Raw genomic sequence first — 14,709 nt, forward strand, 5'->3', positions numbered from 1 at the left:
ATGTAGTGGAAATTTCCAGGGGCAGGTATATATATGCAAGCAAGAAGCAGGCAAGAGATAATGAGGTTAGTTCAATCAGGGAGGATGAGGCCCTCTTCTAGCAGCTGAGGTGTGAAAACCAAGGGAGGAGAAACTGGCAAGCCATTTGATTAAACAAAGACTGTGAATGGCTTGCCTTAGTTTTCACACCTCAGCTGCTAGAAGAGGGCCTCATCCTCCCTGATTGAACTAACCTCGTTATCTCCAGCCTGGTTCTTGCCTGCACATATATATACCTACCCCTGGAAATTTCCACTACATGCATCCGACAAAGTGGGTATTCACCCACAAAAACTCATGCTCCAAAACTTCTGTTAGTCTATAAGGTGCCACAGGACTTTTTGAGACTTTTAAAGGCATGCTTTTAGAGCTCTTTTTTGTCTATACCGTTAGTGTCAGTATGTGTGGTATCATTTTCACTGACTTTATATAAGAACACAAAGGAGCTGAGATTTAGTGACGGGAAAATGAAGTCTGAATAAAATGCATTAGTTAGCCATGCCAGAAAAGAGCTTCCTCTCATCCGTTGTCTCTGACGCAGATCTTTTCATTCATCCAGTTAGTTGCCTTTAGGCACTCCTCCCAGTGGTTGTTAGGCAGCCATAACAATGTTGCTGCACATGCAGGCTGTGTGATTGGATTGTCCTCTACCTTTTTTTTAACCAAATTTTTTTTTGCATTTTTAACTTTTTAAACAAGATGAATATAGGCTGCATATGCAAGTGTTACTTTCAGGAGATATGAGAAACCTAAGATTTTAGGAATCCCATGACACGCGTCAGGAGGATAAAATTATGAAATCAGTATAATTGCAGACACTCTTGTAGATATGCAGAATTGAGATTTTAAGGAAGTGCTTCTTCCATTACCAAAAGTGTTACTAAATTTCAGTTTACTGTAATGGATGTTCCTATTCAGTTCAAATTAACATAAAAATCTTAAGAATTTTCCAGTTGAGAGATGAAGTCTGCACAGATGAACAAAACTGAGCCATGCAGCACAGGTTTTTCAGTTCAAAGGGCTTACACAGAGGGAATCATGCACCTGATAATTGATGCTGCTAACTATATGGGCGGTTCTCTAGCATGAAGCATGTTAGAATACAGTAGTACTTCAGTGCAAGATCAAATGCCGCAGAAGACCTTGTTAAAAGTAAAATCTACCATACAATTCTGACAGTTGGGGTGAATCTACTGCATTCTGGTGTACTTGTAGAAAATGTATTTAGTGTTTCACTCTGGTTTCCCTCTTATGCCTATACCAAATGGTGCGTTGACATCAAGGGAACCAACAAACCTTCAATGGCCCACTGAAGTGTCTTTAACTGAGCTTACAAATCTGTGTATGACACTCAGAAAGTACAGACTTGAAATGCACACCAGCAGCATTCAAATAATCAAACTGTGAGGTTGCACTCTGTATGATTTTATGAACATACATTATATTCACTCTCTAGCATAACTGGAATATGCTTCATGCAGAAAATCTCTTGTAAGGTATCCGTTACGAAGTTTATAATTTACTGAGTTGTGGTCATCCTATTTGTATAAATATGTAACTCTTGTATCTGAAACTAGAAATATGAAATATAACTCTGAGGTCCTATTGTATTTATGCACAGTGTGGGCTATTAATGGTGGTTTGGAATCTTGATGGCTCCCATCAACCAGGACAATTGACTGTGGATGGCTCTGTTTGCTTACAGGCCTTCCTGTGAATCAGGCTGGGAGGAATGAGGGCTTGGAGTTTTACAGTGACGTGATCATGTCACCTGCACTGGAATCCATCTTCAACCTGGTGCTTTTCCATTTAGAAGGAGGGATGGGAACCCAGAGAGGGACAGAGGATTCCTGCCTTGTGCAAAAAATATATATAAAGGGGTGGAACAGAAGAAAGAGGGCTGCAATCATGAGAAATCCCCTAGCTACCATCTGAGCTGGAAGAAGGGCTGTACCAGGGGGAAAGAATTGTGCCCAGACTAGGAAGGCGTCCAGTCTGTGATAGAAGCTTATTGAACCATCTGAGGGTGAGATTCTTATCTGTATCCAGTTTTTCGTACTGTACTAGGTTTAGACTTGCATGTTTTGTTTTATTTTGCTTGGTAATTCACTTTGTTCTGTCTGTTATTACTTGGAACCACTTAAGATGGGCACTACATTAGCCTTTTCCCAGTCATCTAGGACCTCCCCCAATCACCATGAGTTTTCAAAAATAATGGCCAATGGCTCTGCAATCACATCCGCTAACTCCTTTAGCACCCTCGGATGCAGCACATCCAGCCCCATGGATTTGTGCTCATCCAGCTTTTCTAAATAGTCCTGAACCACTTCTTTCTCCATAGAGGGCTGGTCATCTCCTCCCCATGCTGTGCTGTCCAGAGCAGCAGTCTGGGAGCTGACCTTGTTTGTGAAGATAGGCAAAAAAGCATTGAGTACATTAGCTTTTTCCACATCCTCTGTCACTAGGTTGCCTCCTTTATTCAGTAATGGGCCCACACGTTCCTTGACTTCCTTCTTGTTGGTAACATGCCTGAAGAATCTCTTCTTGTTACTCTTAACATCTCTTGCTAACTGCAACTCCAAGTGTGATTTGGCCTTCTTGATTTCACTCCTGCATGCCTGAGCAATATTTTTATACTTCTCCCTGGTCATTTGTCTAATCTTCCACTTCTTGTAAGCTTCTTTTTTGTGTTTAAAATCAGCAAGGATTTCACTGTTAAGCCAAACTGGTCGCCTGCCATATTTACTATTCTTTCTACATGTTGGGATGGTTTGTTCCTGCAACCTCAATAAGGATTCTTTAAAATACATCCAGCTCTCCTGGACTCCTTTTCCCCCTCATGTTATTCTCCCAGGGGACCCTGCCCAGTCAGCTCCCTGAGGGAGTCAAAGTCTGCTTTTCTGAAGTCCAGGGTCTGTATTCTGCTACTCTCCTTTCTTCCTTTTGTCAGGATCCTGAATTCAACCATTTCATGGTCACTGCCTCCCAGGTTCCCATCCACATTTGCTTCCCCTACTAATTCTTCCCAGTTTGTGAGCAGCAGGTCAAGAAAAGCTCTGCCCCAGTTGGTTCCTCCAGCACTCGCACCAGGAAATTGTCCCCTACACTTTTCAAAAACTTCCTGGATTGTCTGTGCACCACTGTATTGCTCTCACAGCAGATATCAGGGTGATTAAAGTCCCCGATGAGAACTAGGGCCTGCAATCTAGTAACTTCTGTTAGTTGCCAGAAGAAAGCCTCGTCCACCTCATTCCCCTGGTCTGGTGGTCTATAGCAGACTCCCATCACAACCATCACCCTTGTTGCTTACACTTCTAAACTTAATCCAGAGATTCTCAGGTTTTTCTGCAGTATCATACCGGAGCTCTGAAGCAGTCATACTGCTCTCTTACATACAATGCAACTCCCTCACCTTTTCTGCCCTGCCTATCCTTCCTGAGCAGTTTATATCCATCCACGGCAGTACTCCAGTCATGTGAGTTATCCTACCAAGTCTTATTCCAATCACATCATAGTTCCTTGACTGTGCCAGGACTTCCAGTTCTCCCTGTTTGTTTCCTAGGCTTCTTGCATTTGTGTATAGGCACTTAAAATAACACTGATCTTCCCGTTTTCTCAGAATGAGACAGGAGTCCTGCCCTCTTGAACTGTCCTGCTCGTGCTTCCTCCCGGTATCCTATTTCCCCACTTACCTCAGGGCTTTGGTCTCCTTCCCCCGGTGAACCTAGTTTAAAGCCCTCCTCACTAGGTTAGCCAGCCTGCTTACAAAGATGATCTTTCCTCTCTTCGTTAGGTGGAGCCCGTCTCTGCCTAGCAGTCCTCCTTCTTGGAACACCCATCCCATGGTCAAAGAATCCAAAGCCTTCTCGCTGACACCACCTGCGTAGCCATTTGTTGACTTCCAGGATTCGATGGTCTCTACCCGGGCCTTTTCCTTGCACAGGGAGGATAGACGAGAACACCACTTGCACTTCAAACTCCTTTATCCTTCTTCCCAGAGCCACGTAGTCTGTAGTGATCCACTCAAGGTCATTTTTGGCAGTATCATTGGTGCCCACCTGGAGAAGCAAGAAAGGGTAACAATCCAAGGGGTTGATGAGTCTTGGCAGTCTCTCTGTCACATCGTGAATCCTAGCTCCTAGCAAGCAGCAGGCCTCTCGGTTTTCCCGGTCGGGGCAGCAGATAGATGACTCAGTCCCCCTGAGGAGAGAGTCCTTGACCTCCTTCTGTTGGGAGCGGTGGTTGTGGAACACCCATCCCTAGGACAGTGCATCTCATGCCTTCCAATCGGTAGAGTCTCCTCCTGTTCCCTTCCCTCAGATGTATCATCTAGTCCACTCTCCACATTAGTACCTGTGGAGAGACCATGAAAATGGTTGCTCACCTGTATCTCCATTGCTGGTACATGGACACTCCTCTTTCTTCTTCTGGAGGTCACATGCTGCCAGTTTTCTTCCCTGTCCTTCTGTCCCTGCTGCGCAGCCTGCTCTGATTCCTCAGAATGTTGTGCCCGTAGAAGCATATCCTGATGTCTGTCCAGGAAATCTTCATTTTCTCTTATGCAACACAGGGTCAATACTTGTTTCTCCAGACCTCAAACCTTCTCTTCCAATATGGAGACCAGCTTGCACTTTACACAGACAAAGTCGCTTCTGTCCTGTGGAAGAAATACAAACATGGAACAACTTGTGCAGGTTACAATAGCTGAACACTAACCTTCTATATTTCCTTCCTTCTAAAAGCTTCCTCAGCTGTTGCAGAAACTGCTCAGAGAAGCTCGCAAGATGAAAGCCTCAGTACACTCTCCCCAGGCAAACTCCTTCTGTTAGCCTCTGCTGTTCGCCACTCAGCTGGTTCACTGCTGACTGCCTTTTTATAACAGTCAGGTCCACTCAAGGCACACCTGGAACAAAGCACTCCCAATTCACACTTTTCAAACAATCAATCAAGCACACAGTCAAACTGACAAACTGTCCCCTCAACAGACGCTCAGATACTCACCAACACAGACCCCCTAATGCAGTACTTAGCGTATCTCCTCTCGGACAGATCCCAGGCAAACTCCCTCTGTTAACTGTCCACTGTTAGCTTTAAAAAAGGGAAGGAGAAGAATCTGGGGAACTACAGGCCAGTGAGCCTCAACTCAAAACCTGGAAAAATCATGGAGCAGATCCTCAAGGAATCAATTCTGAAGCACTTAGAGGAGAGGAAAGTGATCAGGAACAGTCAGCATGGATTCACCAAGGGCAAGTCATGCCTGACTAACCTAATTGCCTTCTATGAGGAGATAACTGGGTCTGTGGATGAGGGGAAAGCAGTGGATGTGTTATTCCTTGACTTTAGCAAGGCTTTTGATTCAGTCTCCCACAGTATTCTTGCCGACAAGTTAAAGAAGTATGGGCTGGATGAATGGACTACAAGGTGGATATAAAGCTGGCTAGATCGTCGGGCTCAAAGGGTAGTGATCAATGGCTCCATGTCTGGTTGGCAGCCGGTATCAAGCGGAGTGCCCCAAGGGTAGGTCCTGGGGCCAGTTTGTTCAGTATCTTCATTAATGATCTGGAGGATGGTGTGGACTGCACCCTCAGCAAGTTCGCAGATGACACTAAACTGGAAGGAGTGGTAGATACTCTGGAGGGTAGGGATAGGATACAGAGGGACCAAGACAAATTAGAGAGTTGGACCAAAAGAAACCTGATGAGGTTCAACAAGGACAAGTGCAAAGTCCTTCACTTAGGACGGAAGAATCCCATCCACTGCTACAGACTAGGGACCGAATGGCTAGGCAGCAGTGCTGCAGAAAAGGACATAAGGGTTACAGTGGACAAGAAGCTGGATACGAGTCAACAGTGTGCCCTTGTTGCCAAGGCGGCTAACGGAATTTTGGGCTGTATAAGTAGGAGCTTTGCCAGCAGATTGAGGGACATGATCATTCCCCTCTATCTGACATTGGTGAGGCCTCATCTGGAGTACTGTCCAGTTTTGGGCCCCACACTCCAATTTTTCCACATCCTTCTTGTAAAGATTCCAGAGGAGGGCAACAATGATGGTTAGGGGGCTGGAGCACATGACTTATGCGGAGAGGCTGAAGGAACTGGGATTGTTTAGTCTGCAGAAGAGATGAATGAGGGGGTATTTGATAGCTGCTGAAAGGGGGTTCGAAAGAGGATGGATCTAGACTGTTCTCAGTGGTAGCAGATGACAGAACAAGGAACAATGCTCTCAAGTTGCAGTGAGGGAGGTTTAGGTTGGATATTAGGAAAAACTTTTTCACTAGGATAGTGGTGAAGCACTGGAATGGGTTACCTAGGAAGGTGATGGAATCTCCTTCCTTAGAGGTTTTTAAGGTCAGATTTGACAAAGCCCTGGCTGGGATGATTTAGTTGGGGATTGGTCCTGCTTTGAGCAGGGGTTTGGATTAGATGACCTCCTGAGGTTCCTTCCAACTTCGATATTCTATGGTTCTATGAAATCCTTCTTTTCATATTTAATAAAATCACTTTTTACTTAACCCAGAGTATGTATTAATGCCTGGAGGGGCAAACAGCTGTACATATCTCTCTCTATCAGTATTATAGAGGGCGAACATTTTGAGTTTATCCTGTATACGCTTTATACAGCGTAAAATGGATTTTTTTGGGTTTTGGACCCCATTGGGAGCTCGGTATCTGAGTGTTAGAGACAGGAACGCTTTTTAAGGTGTTTTCAGTTAAGCCTGCAGCTGTTGATGAAAATGGTTCAGACCTGGGTCTGTGTTTGTAGCAGGCTAACATGTCTGGCTCAAACCAGGTAGGGTTCTGAAGTCCCAGGCTTCCAGCGAAAACTGACTTAGAGGTAGTCCCAGCACATCAGTTGGCAGGCCCAAGGGGGTTTCTGTGATCCAGCCCGTCACACAAACGTACATTATATTTCAGTTACTACAAGGCAACTGTAGTAACTTGGTGCATTTCGTATTCCATTTCCTTAAAGTGTGTTTTCCTGTGTTTCTTATTATAGGTTCACAAAGTTGAAGAGCCTTAACCTTTCCAATAATCATTTAGGAGACTTCCCGTTGGCAGTTTGCAGTATTCCAACCCTGACTGAACTCAATGTGTCCTGTAATGCCCTCAGAAGTGTTCCAGCAGCTGTAGGCGATATGCACAAGTGCGTATTTTTAAACTTAGTGTACATGCTCAGTGGGATCCTATTGGTACACACAATAGAAGATTGTGACCCCCTATGCATGTCTTACTATATGTATGTATACACTCTCACTTACTGGATTGTTTTGTCACAGAGGGCTCGCTTTTATGCTCATGTTGAGCAATCAGAAACAGTAGGTGGGGGGGGGAAGGTCATCTATGTTTGTAGCTTTTCTATTCTCAATATAATTTTAAAAATAACCTTATTAATATTGGGAAGACAAATTTAAAATCCATTTCTTGTAGAAACAAAGTTAATTGTGTAAGATATAAAGAAGGCTGTAGTACATGCAAGATAAGTGAGAATTCTGAAAACCAAGATGTGACACATCTATGGTCCACAGTGCAGAATTAGCAGGGCTTGTAAGATTTTTGTTGTATTTTTTGCAGACCTGTGTTATGGTTATCTTTAAACTTTTTCCTCATTAGTCCATTTTCTGCAACTTTAATTGCCACGATTTGTGTTGAATATGTGTTCAGAACCAGGAAATGTAGTTTAAACAATCATTTCGTTTTTCCCCTAGTTTGCAGACGTTTTTGCTGGATGGTAACTTTCTCCAGTCCCTTCCTGCTGAATTGGAGAGTATACATCAGCTCAGCTATCTGAGTCTTTCCTTCAATGAATTCACTGACATTCCAGAGGTACTAGAGAAGCTGACTTCCATGGATAAACTTTGTATGTCTGGAAACTGTATGGAGGTCCTCAACCTACAGACATTAAGAAGAATGCCTCATATCAAACATGTGGATCTAAGGTAAACACTTGAGAGGAAAATAAGCAAACCTGAATTGTTGGTGTAGAAGTTACTTTCTTACATAGTGATAGTAGGCCCTGGGTGTAATGCTGTTTATATTATAGACTCGTAGACTCATAGACTCTAGGACTGGAAGGGACCTCGAGAGGTCATAGAGTCCAGTCCCCTGCCCTCATGGCAGGACCAAATACTGTCTAGACCATCCCTAATAGACATTTATCTAACCTACTCTTAAATATTTCCAGAGATGGAGATTCCACAACTTCCCTAGGCCATCTATTCCAGTGTTTAACTACCCTGACAGATAGGAACTTTTTCCTAATGTCCAACCTAAATCTCCCTTGCTGCAGTTTAAGCCCATTGCTTCTTGTTCTATCATTGGAGGTGAAGGTGAAAAAGTTTTCTCCCTCCTCCTGATGACACCCTTTTAGATACCTGAAAACTGCTATCATGTCCCCTCTCAGTCTTGTCTTTTCCAAACTAAACAAACCCAATTCCTTCAGCCTTCCTTCATAGGTCATGTTCTCAAGACCTTTAATCATTCTTGTTGCTCTTCTCTGGACCCTCTCCATTTTCTCCACATCTTTCTTGAAATGTGGTGCCCAGTATGTGAAACTGATTATTCCTTCCTAAGTGGAGCACTTTGCATTTATCTTTATTGAACTTCATCCTGTTCACCTCAGACCATTTCTCCAATTTGTTCAGATCATTTTGAATTTTGACCCTGTCCTCCAAAGCAGTTGCAATCCCTCCCAGTTTGGTATCGTCCGCAAACTTAATAAGCATACTTTCTATGCCAACATCTAAATCGTTGATGAAGATATTGAACAGAGTCGGTCCCAAAACAGACCCCTGCGGAATCCCACTTGTTATACCTTTCCGGCAGGATTGGGAGCCATTAATAACTACTCTCTGAGTACGGTTATCCAGCCAGTTATGCACCCACCTTATAGTAGCCCCATCTAAATTGTACTTTATAGACTCTAGGACTGGAAGGGACCTCGAGAGATCATCGAGTCCAGTCCCCTGCCCTCATGGCAGGACCAAATACTGTCTAGACCATCCCTAATAGACATTTATCTAACCTACTCTTAAATATTTCCAGAGATGGAGATTCCACAACTTCCCTAGGCAATCTATTCCAGTGTTTAACTACCCTGACAGGTAGGAACTTTTTCCTAATGTCCAACCTAAATCTCCCTTGCTGCAGTTTAAGCCCATTGCTTCTTGTTCTATCATTGGAGGTGAAGGTGAAAACGTTTTCTCCCTCCTCCTGATGACACCCTTTTAGATACCTGAAAACTGCTATCATGTCCCCTCTCAGTCTTCTCTTTTCCAAACTAAACAAACCCAATTCCTTCCTTTGCTTTCCTAGTTTATCTATAAGAATATCATGCGAGACCATATCAAATGCCTTACTAAAGTCTAGGTATATATATATTTAGTTCATCTTCCCACGTTTCAGATCATACTATAGAAACTCACACTGCTTGTGATGACTAGCATTCTTTTGGGGAAAGGTAGGGGTTAGGGAAATGAAGGATTTAATGTTTTTTAAAGAAATTGTAAATTTAAAAAAAACAACAATCTTGCAATATCATGACAGGCTCAGCCAGGTCAGGGTTTCATTGTGCAAGTAGTGTATAAACATACAATAAATGATAGTCCTCTGTCTGAAAGAGCTTACAACTTAAGACATGAAATAACTGATGGACTAGACAAACAAGTGGGCAGTAAAGGGGAGAGACCAAGGAACAAAAATATGATTCTGCACAGATTAGTTATCTGGACAGTACCTAGCCAGATTCACCATGTGTAATATTTTATTGATGATCTCAGCTATGTGTTGACCAAGTCATCTTCATAAACTGTGGTGGGGCTCCCCTCCCTGCTAGGTTGTTTCAAATTCTTATAACCGTTGGGAAGCATGAATTCACCCAGGAATCACTCCAGTGCACAGCTCTCTCCCAGTGTCCTTATTAGCATGAGCAAAATCCCAGTGTAATTAAATAGACAGTCATTAGGAGTATGACATAAATCTGAAATGCCTAAAAGAGAGTCTCCCTTCATCACAAACAGTCTAAGGGCCCCTCGGAGTCTCAGCCTCGGTCATGGATTAAGTCATCTCCTTCCCTTTGTATAGTAGCCAATTCTTACCGAATGCTTAGATTGCTCATTAGGCCAATCCCTGAGCCCCAAGTTTGGATTTTTGGTCTGCCGTGTTCTTTTAGTGGTAGCATGTTCCCTCTCCACCACTTGGAAGAGAGCTAGCACCTAAGTAAGGATGGAATGTCCTGCCAGTTTTCTAGTCAACCAGGGCTCTGTGTGAGTGGAGAGGCCAGTTTCTTCAGTCTCTGTCCAATCCTAACCAATCGGGTTCTGGGGGAGGGACAGCCTTCACAGCACTGTTGCAATGCTACTGAGTAAAGGAGTGCAAGGTTCCAAACAAAACTGGATTTCGGAGTGCTTTTGGTAACTAGATTAATATAACTGAAATGTACTGTACACCACATTGTCACATAGCCCTGTTTCTTTGTAATGAAGAAGAACCACCAGTGCAATGATGGATCCATGAGGGAAGTATTCAGATACTGCAAACGGATCCTTAATCTGTTTTTTTTAATTAGTTTCTAAAATAGTATGTGGGCTTCTCTCTTTATGAAATTGATTTTTCATATCCATTATTAGAACTTGAGTTTTAATCAGAACCCTTTACTAAGTGCAGCTCATTTAGGAGAAGTCAGACTGGTCATTGTGAAAAAGGTGCAAGTCCTAGAAACACACTCTACTCAGCACTAAGGAGGCCTCAACTGGAGTGCTGCATCCATTCTAGGCACCATGCTTCAGGACAGACAAAATTGTAGAAAAAGGAAGAGAGCAACAAAAATGATTAAAGGTCTAGAAAACATGACCTGCAAGGAAGGACTGAAAATGCTGGGTGTGTTTAGTCTAGAGTAGAGGGGTGACATAAGTCTTCAAGTATGTAAAAGACTGTTATAAAGAGGATGATAATTTGTTCTCCTTAGGCACTGAGGGCAGGACAAGAAGTAATGGACTTAAACTGCAGCAATGGAGATTTCAGTTAGACATTAGGAAAAACTTCCTAACTGTAAGGATAACTTTCTAACTGTAAGCTCTGGAGCAAATTACTTAGGGAGGTTGTGGAATTTGTCATTGGAGGTTTTTAAGAACAGGTTAGACAAACACCTGTTGGGGAAGTTTAGAGATACTTAATCCTTCCTTAGTGCATGGGACTGGACTAAACAGCCAATCAAGGTCCCTTCTAGTCCTGCATTTTTATGATTCTATGGAACATATGGTATCATTTTCAGAGGTGCTAAACACCTCCGATAATAGGGCTATTTTTTTTTGTAAGGAGGAAAAAATTTGAAGATTGGTTTGTACTCGACCCTTTTAGTTTTTTCATTCGATTTAAATAGCAATGACTGTATATCCTATGGTAACAGTGAATAATGTTGGATACACAAACTCTTGTTATGACTGATTTTATTTTTTTTTAACTCATTGGTCATTTGGCAATGGGAAGAGGGAGGAGGAAGCTCTTGATCTTTAGGAGAAATGTAAGTGTTCACTGTGCATCCAGTGATCCAGTCCTATTCATGTAATGTCATTGAGCTTTTGCTGTCTATTAGTCAACCAGGTTTATATACTGCTCAAAGTAAGAAAGGAAAATCATGAAATCTACGATAGCTGTAACACACTCCACTTTTGAACATGAATATTATTACTTGGTGGCCTTATAGTACAGATAGGCCTGAACCAAAATAGTGTGTCAGAATATCCTGAACCTTGGAAGTCTGCTGGTCAGGACCCATCTCTGTCAGCTGCTTCCTTGTACCCCGAGAGATGAATATCAATTTTTTAATAATGAATGTAGTACTCCTACATCTTGAGTGTTTTGTGTTGAATTTGTTCATGAACTGTATCTGCTACATGATATGTATAATGCTGCAATGAAGCCAGAGACAAGCATTTCCTGTCTAGTTAAAAACACCAATTTTAAAAAAAGTAAATATAGCTTTTTCCTTTTTTTTTTTGTTAGGTTTCGCTGCTAAGGCAAAATATTTTGAAGTGTACTGAAATCTTCTTGTTGCTCCTTTTTATAGAACTGGCTGGCTTCAATCTAGTAACTGCTACATTGAAAACAGTAAGAAACCAGTAAGAGCTGTTCTTGTCTACACAGTGGGTTAGTGTGTGACAGGCTGGTGTACTGTAGATTCATACCCAGACTTGCTGCACACTAATTTACTGGATTAGATAAGCCCTTACTTCCAGATCCTCTCCCCTCATTACCTTTTAAGTTCAGTATGCTTTCTTCTGACTCAGTATTTGGTTGCCTTGGAAGGTGGTGAAGTGAGATGTGAGTGACTGTGTGTAGAATTTAGAATTTTGGATCTTGCCTTTCAGTAAGTCCGACTCCCAGTATTTCCAGCTTCTCACTTCGACCCCTGAAGTATGTACGGGTATCTGCTCAGCCTGTCCAGCGGACAATTACTATGGTTCTTTGAAGGCTAGCAGAACTGTAAAGGTTTTACTCTTCTGTGCTACTTCAGAGTAAATCACAGCAAGATCACCTTTATTGTTTTAGACACCATAATAATAGCACTAGCTCTTACGTCATGCTCGGTAGATCTCAAAAGATTCTTCCAAAGGGGTCAGTGTTGTTATCCCAGTATAACAGTAGATAAGATAAAAGACCTGAACCATCCTGTTAAAAAAAAAAAATCCCAAAGAAGAGAGAATAATAAAACAATTAAAATTGAAGTAGGTCAGGATCCTGAGTCTTATCATTTTGACCCAACCATTGGGGAATAGCTTAATTGGAGAGCAAAGTTTCTTTTCCTCTACCCTGCCAGAAGGGAGTGTGTAGTAATTGTGTCTAGCAACTTCTATTTTTTCCCTCCCTTTGCAAGATTGAATGTAATTAGGAGGCTGGTGCCGGATGAAGTAGACTTCCTGCATCATGTGACACAATTAGACCTACGAGACAATAAACTCTGTGAACTAGATGCAACAGTTTTCAACAACACTGAAGTGCTGCACTGTGAACGAAACCAGCTGGTGACCCTCAAAATCAGTGGATATTTTCTCAAAGCTCTTTATGCCTTTTCAAATGGTAAGACTGTTTTCAAGGCTATCATGTTGAGGTCTGTCTTTTTGTTACCTGGTTTTCAAACAGCCGAATGAATGCTTATTAAATGGAATACACATAATTAGGCTTAATCAAGGGATCTATTGACTTGGCCTTTGGGAAAATGAGAACTTTTACCTAATATCATGTCAGTGGTAATTTTAAGTTTCAAAAATTATGTTCAAATGACACTAAGCAGCTGACTTGGACAGAGCATCATAGAAATTTAGAATGAAGGTTGAAATTCCATTCTTAACCCTCCACAGTATACAATGTCAGAGAGGTCTTGAAAGTCTGAATTACCTTATAAGCTATGTGTGTTGCATTGCCAAGGCAAGCTAAGGACATTTTCTCCTTTCTGGAGGTAAGCAATGTTTTAACAATTGGCCTTTTGGGTGACCTAGTAAAGTGGTATGTATTTTTATGAACAGATCTCCCTGCCTGTGTTCTGGTTAAAAAGTTACAAATCCTGTGGTCAGTCAACATTTTGGTTTTTTCCCCTCATATAGGGTATGCAATATCTTTCACCTAAATAGCTCCTCTGATCAAATTAAACAGGGAATAAAATTAATTGAATGGTCTTTAGAATTATTTATATTTATTAAAAACTACACAATTTCAACTAGTCACTCTGATTAGACTTGATTGTTCTAAGTAGTTGGTACTGGATACTTCACACTTTCTGTAGAAAGAAGGCTGTATTTTAATGAAGTCAGTTTTGAGAGATGTGGAAAGACTCCAAGAAAGGGTCAGATGATGTGTTTTCACAGCTGCTAAAAGTTAACATGAATACAGCCATGTGCAACGACAGATGTTGAGAACCCTAGTGGTTGTGACAACTGCTTATTTCAGTCAAAAGTGATCGGGAAGGACTGTTCTGAAATAAAAGGAAGGGACTCCTCACAAGCCGTTCTGGGTGGACCAGCCAACATAACTTATTACTGTGCAATCTCTCCTCCTTCCCTGTGCTTTTTTCCTACCTCATTTTACTGTTTAAGTTTTATAACTGAAGGTAATGTATTGTGTACATACATCTTTATTTTAGAACAGTCTGTAGGTTTAATTGTAATATGCATTACTCAGTGAGTTTCAGCCTTCACTCTGAATTGAGAATTCTAATATTTATTGCATAGGTCTTTGTGTTAATAAGTTTTTTAAAACAAAAAAAAAAGTACTTATATTGTTAGTGGTACGTAATTATGAAATGCCTGTTGGGCTGCTTAAAAAAGAAAATCCCACAGGAATGCAGATGACTCTGACTTTGTCACTGAATGCCAAATTGAAGAATGTGCTTCATATCTGTGTGATCTGGTCAAGCAGAGCACATCTAAGAGATGACCCATTCTGTTTGGGAGTAGACCATCTGCTCCTAGGTACCCAGTAACAATGATTCTATTCATTAGTGAAAAAGTATCACAGATTTATGCCTGTCTATGCTATCTTATTAAATAGAGAGAGAATAAAGGAAATAAAGCTAACGATTGGAGCTCTGGGTAGGAGGAAGTTGGGGAAAATAAAATAATTTCAGTTAGTCATTGATTCCTTTTTTAAAATTAACGAAATACTATCTTAAATGGTTCAT

At 41.7% G+C, this 14,709-nt stretch overlaps 1 protein-coding gene across 1 annotated transcript in view; it reads left to right on the plus strand.

Annotated features, from left to right (window-relative positions):
- The window catches only part of PHLPP1 (PH domain and leucine rich repeat protein phosphatase 1), a 236,280-nt gene that overhangs the window by 167,570 nt on the left and 54,001 nt on the right, over nucleotides 1-14,709 (plus strand). The window contains exons 5-7 of the mRNA XM_030552262.1: nucleotides 7,036-7,182; nucleotides 7,745-7,975; nucleotides 12,910-13,112. Coding sequence (XP_030408122.1) covers nucleotides 7,036-7,182; nucleotides 7,745-7,975; nucleotides 12,910-13,112 — 581 coding nt within the window. The remainder of the gene's footprint in view (nucleotides 1-7,035; nucleotides 7,183-7,744; nucleotides 7,976-12,909; nucleotides 13,113-14,709) is intronic.

Source organism: Gopherus evgoodei, chromosome 2, assembly GCF_007399415.2.
Source record: "Gopherus evgoodei ecotype Sinaloan lineage chromosome 2, rGopEvg1_v1.p, whole genome shotgun sequence".
NCBI classification, from domain to species: domain Eukaryota; kingdom Metazoa; phylum Chordata; order Testudines; family Testudinidae; genus Gopherus; species Gopherus evgoodei.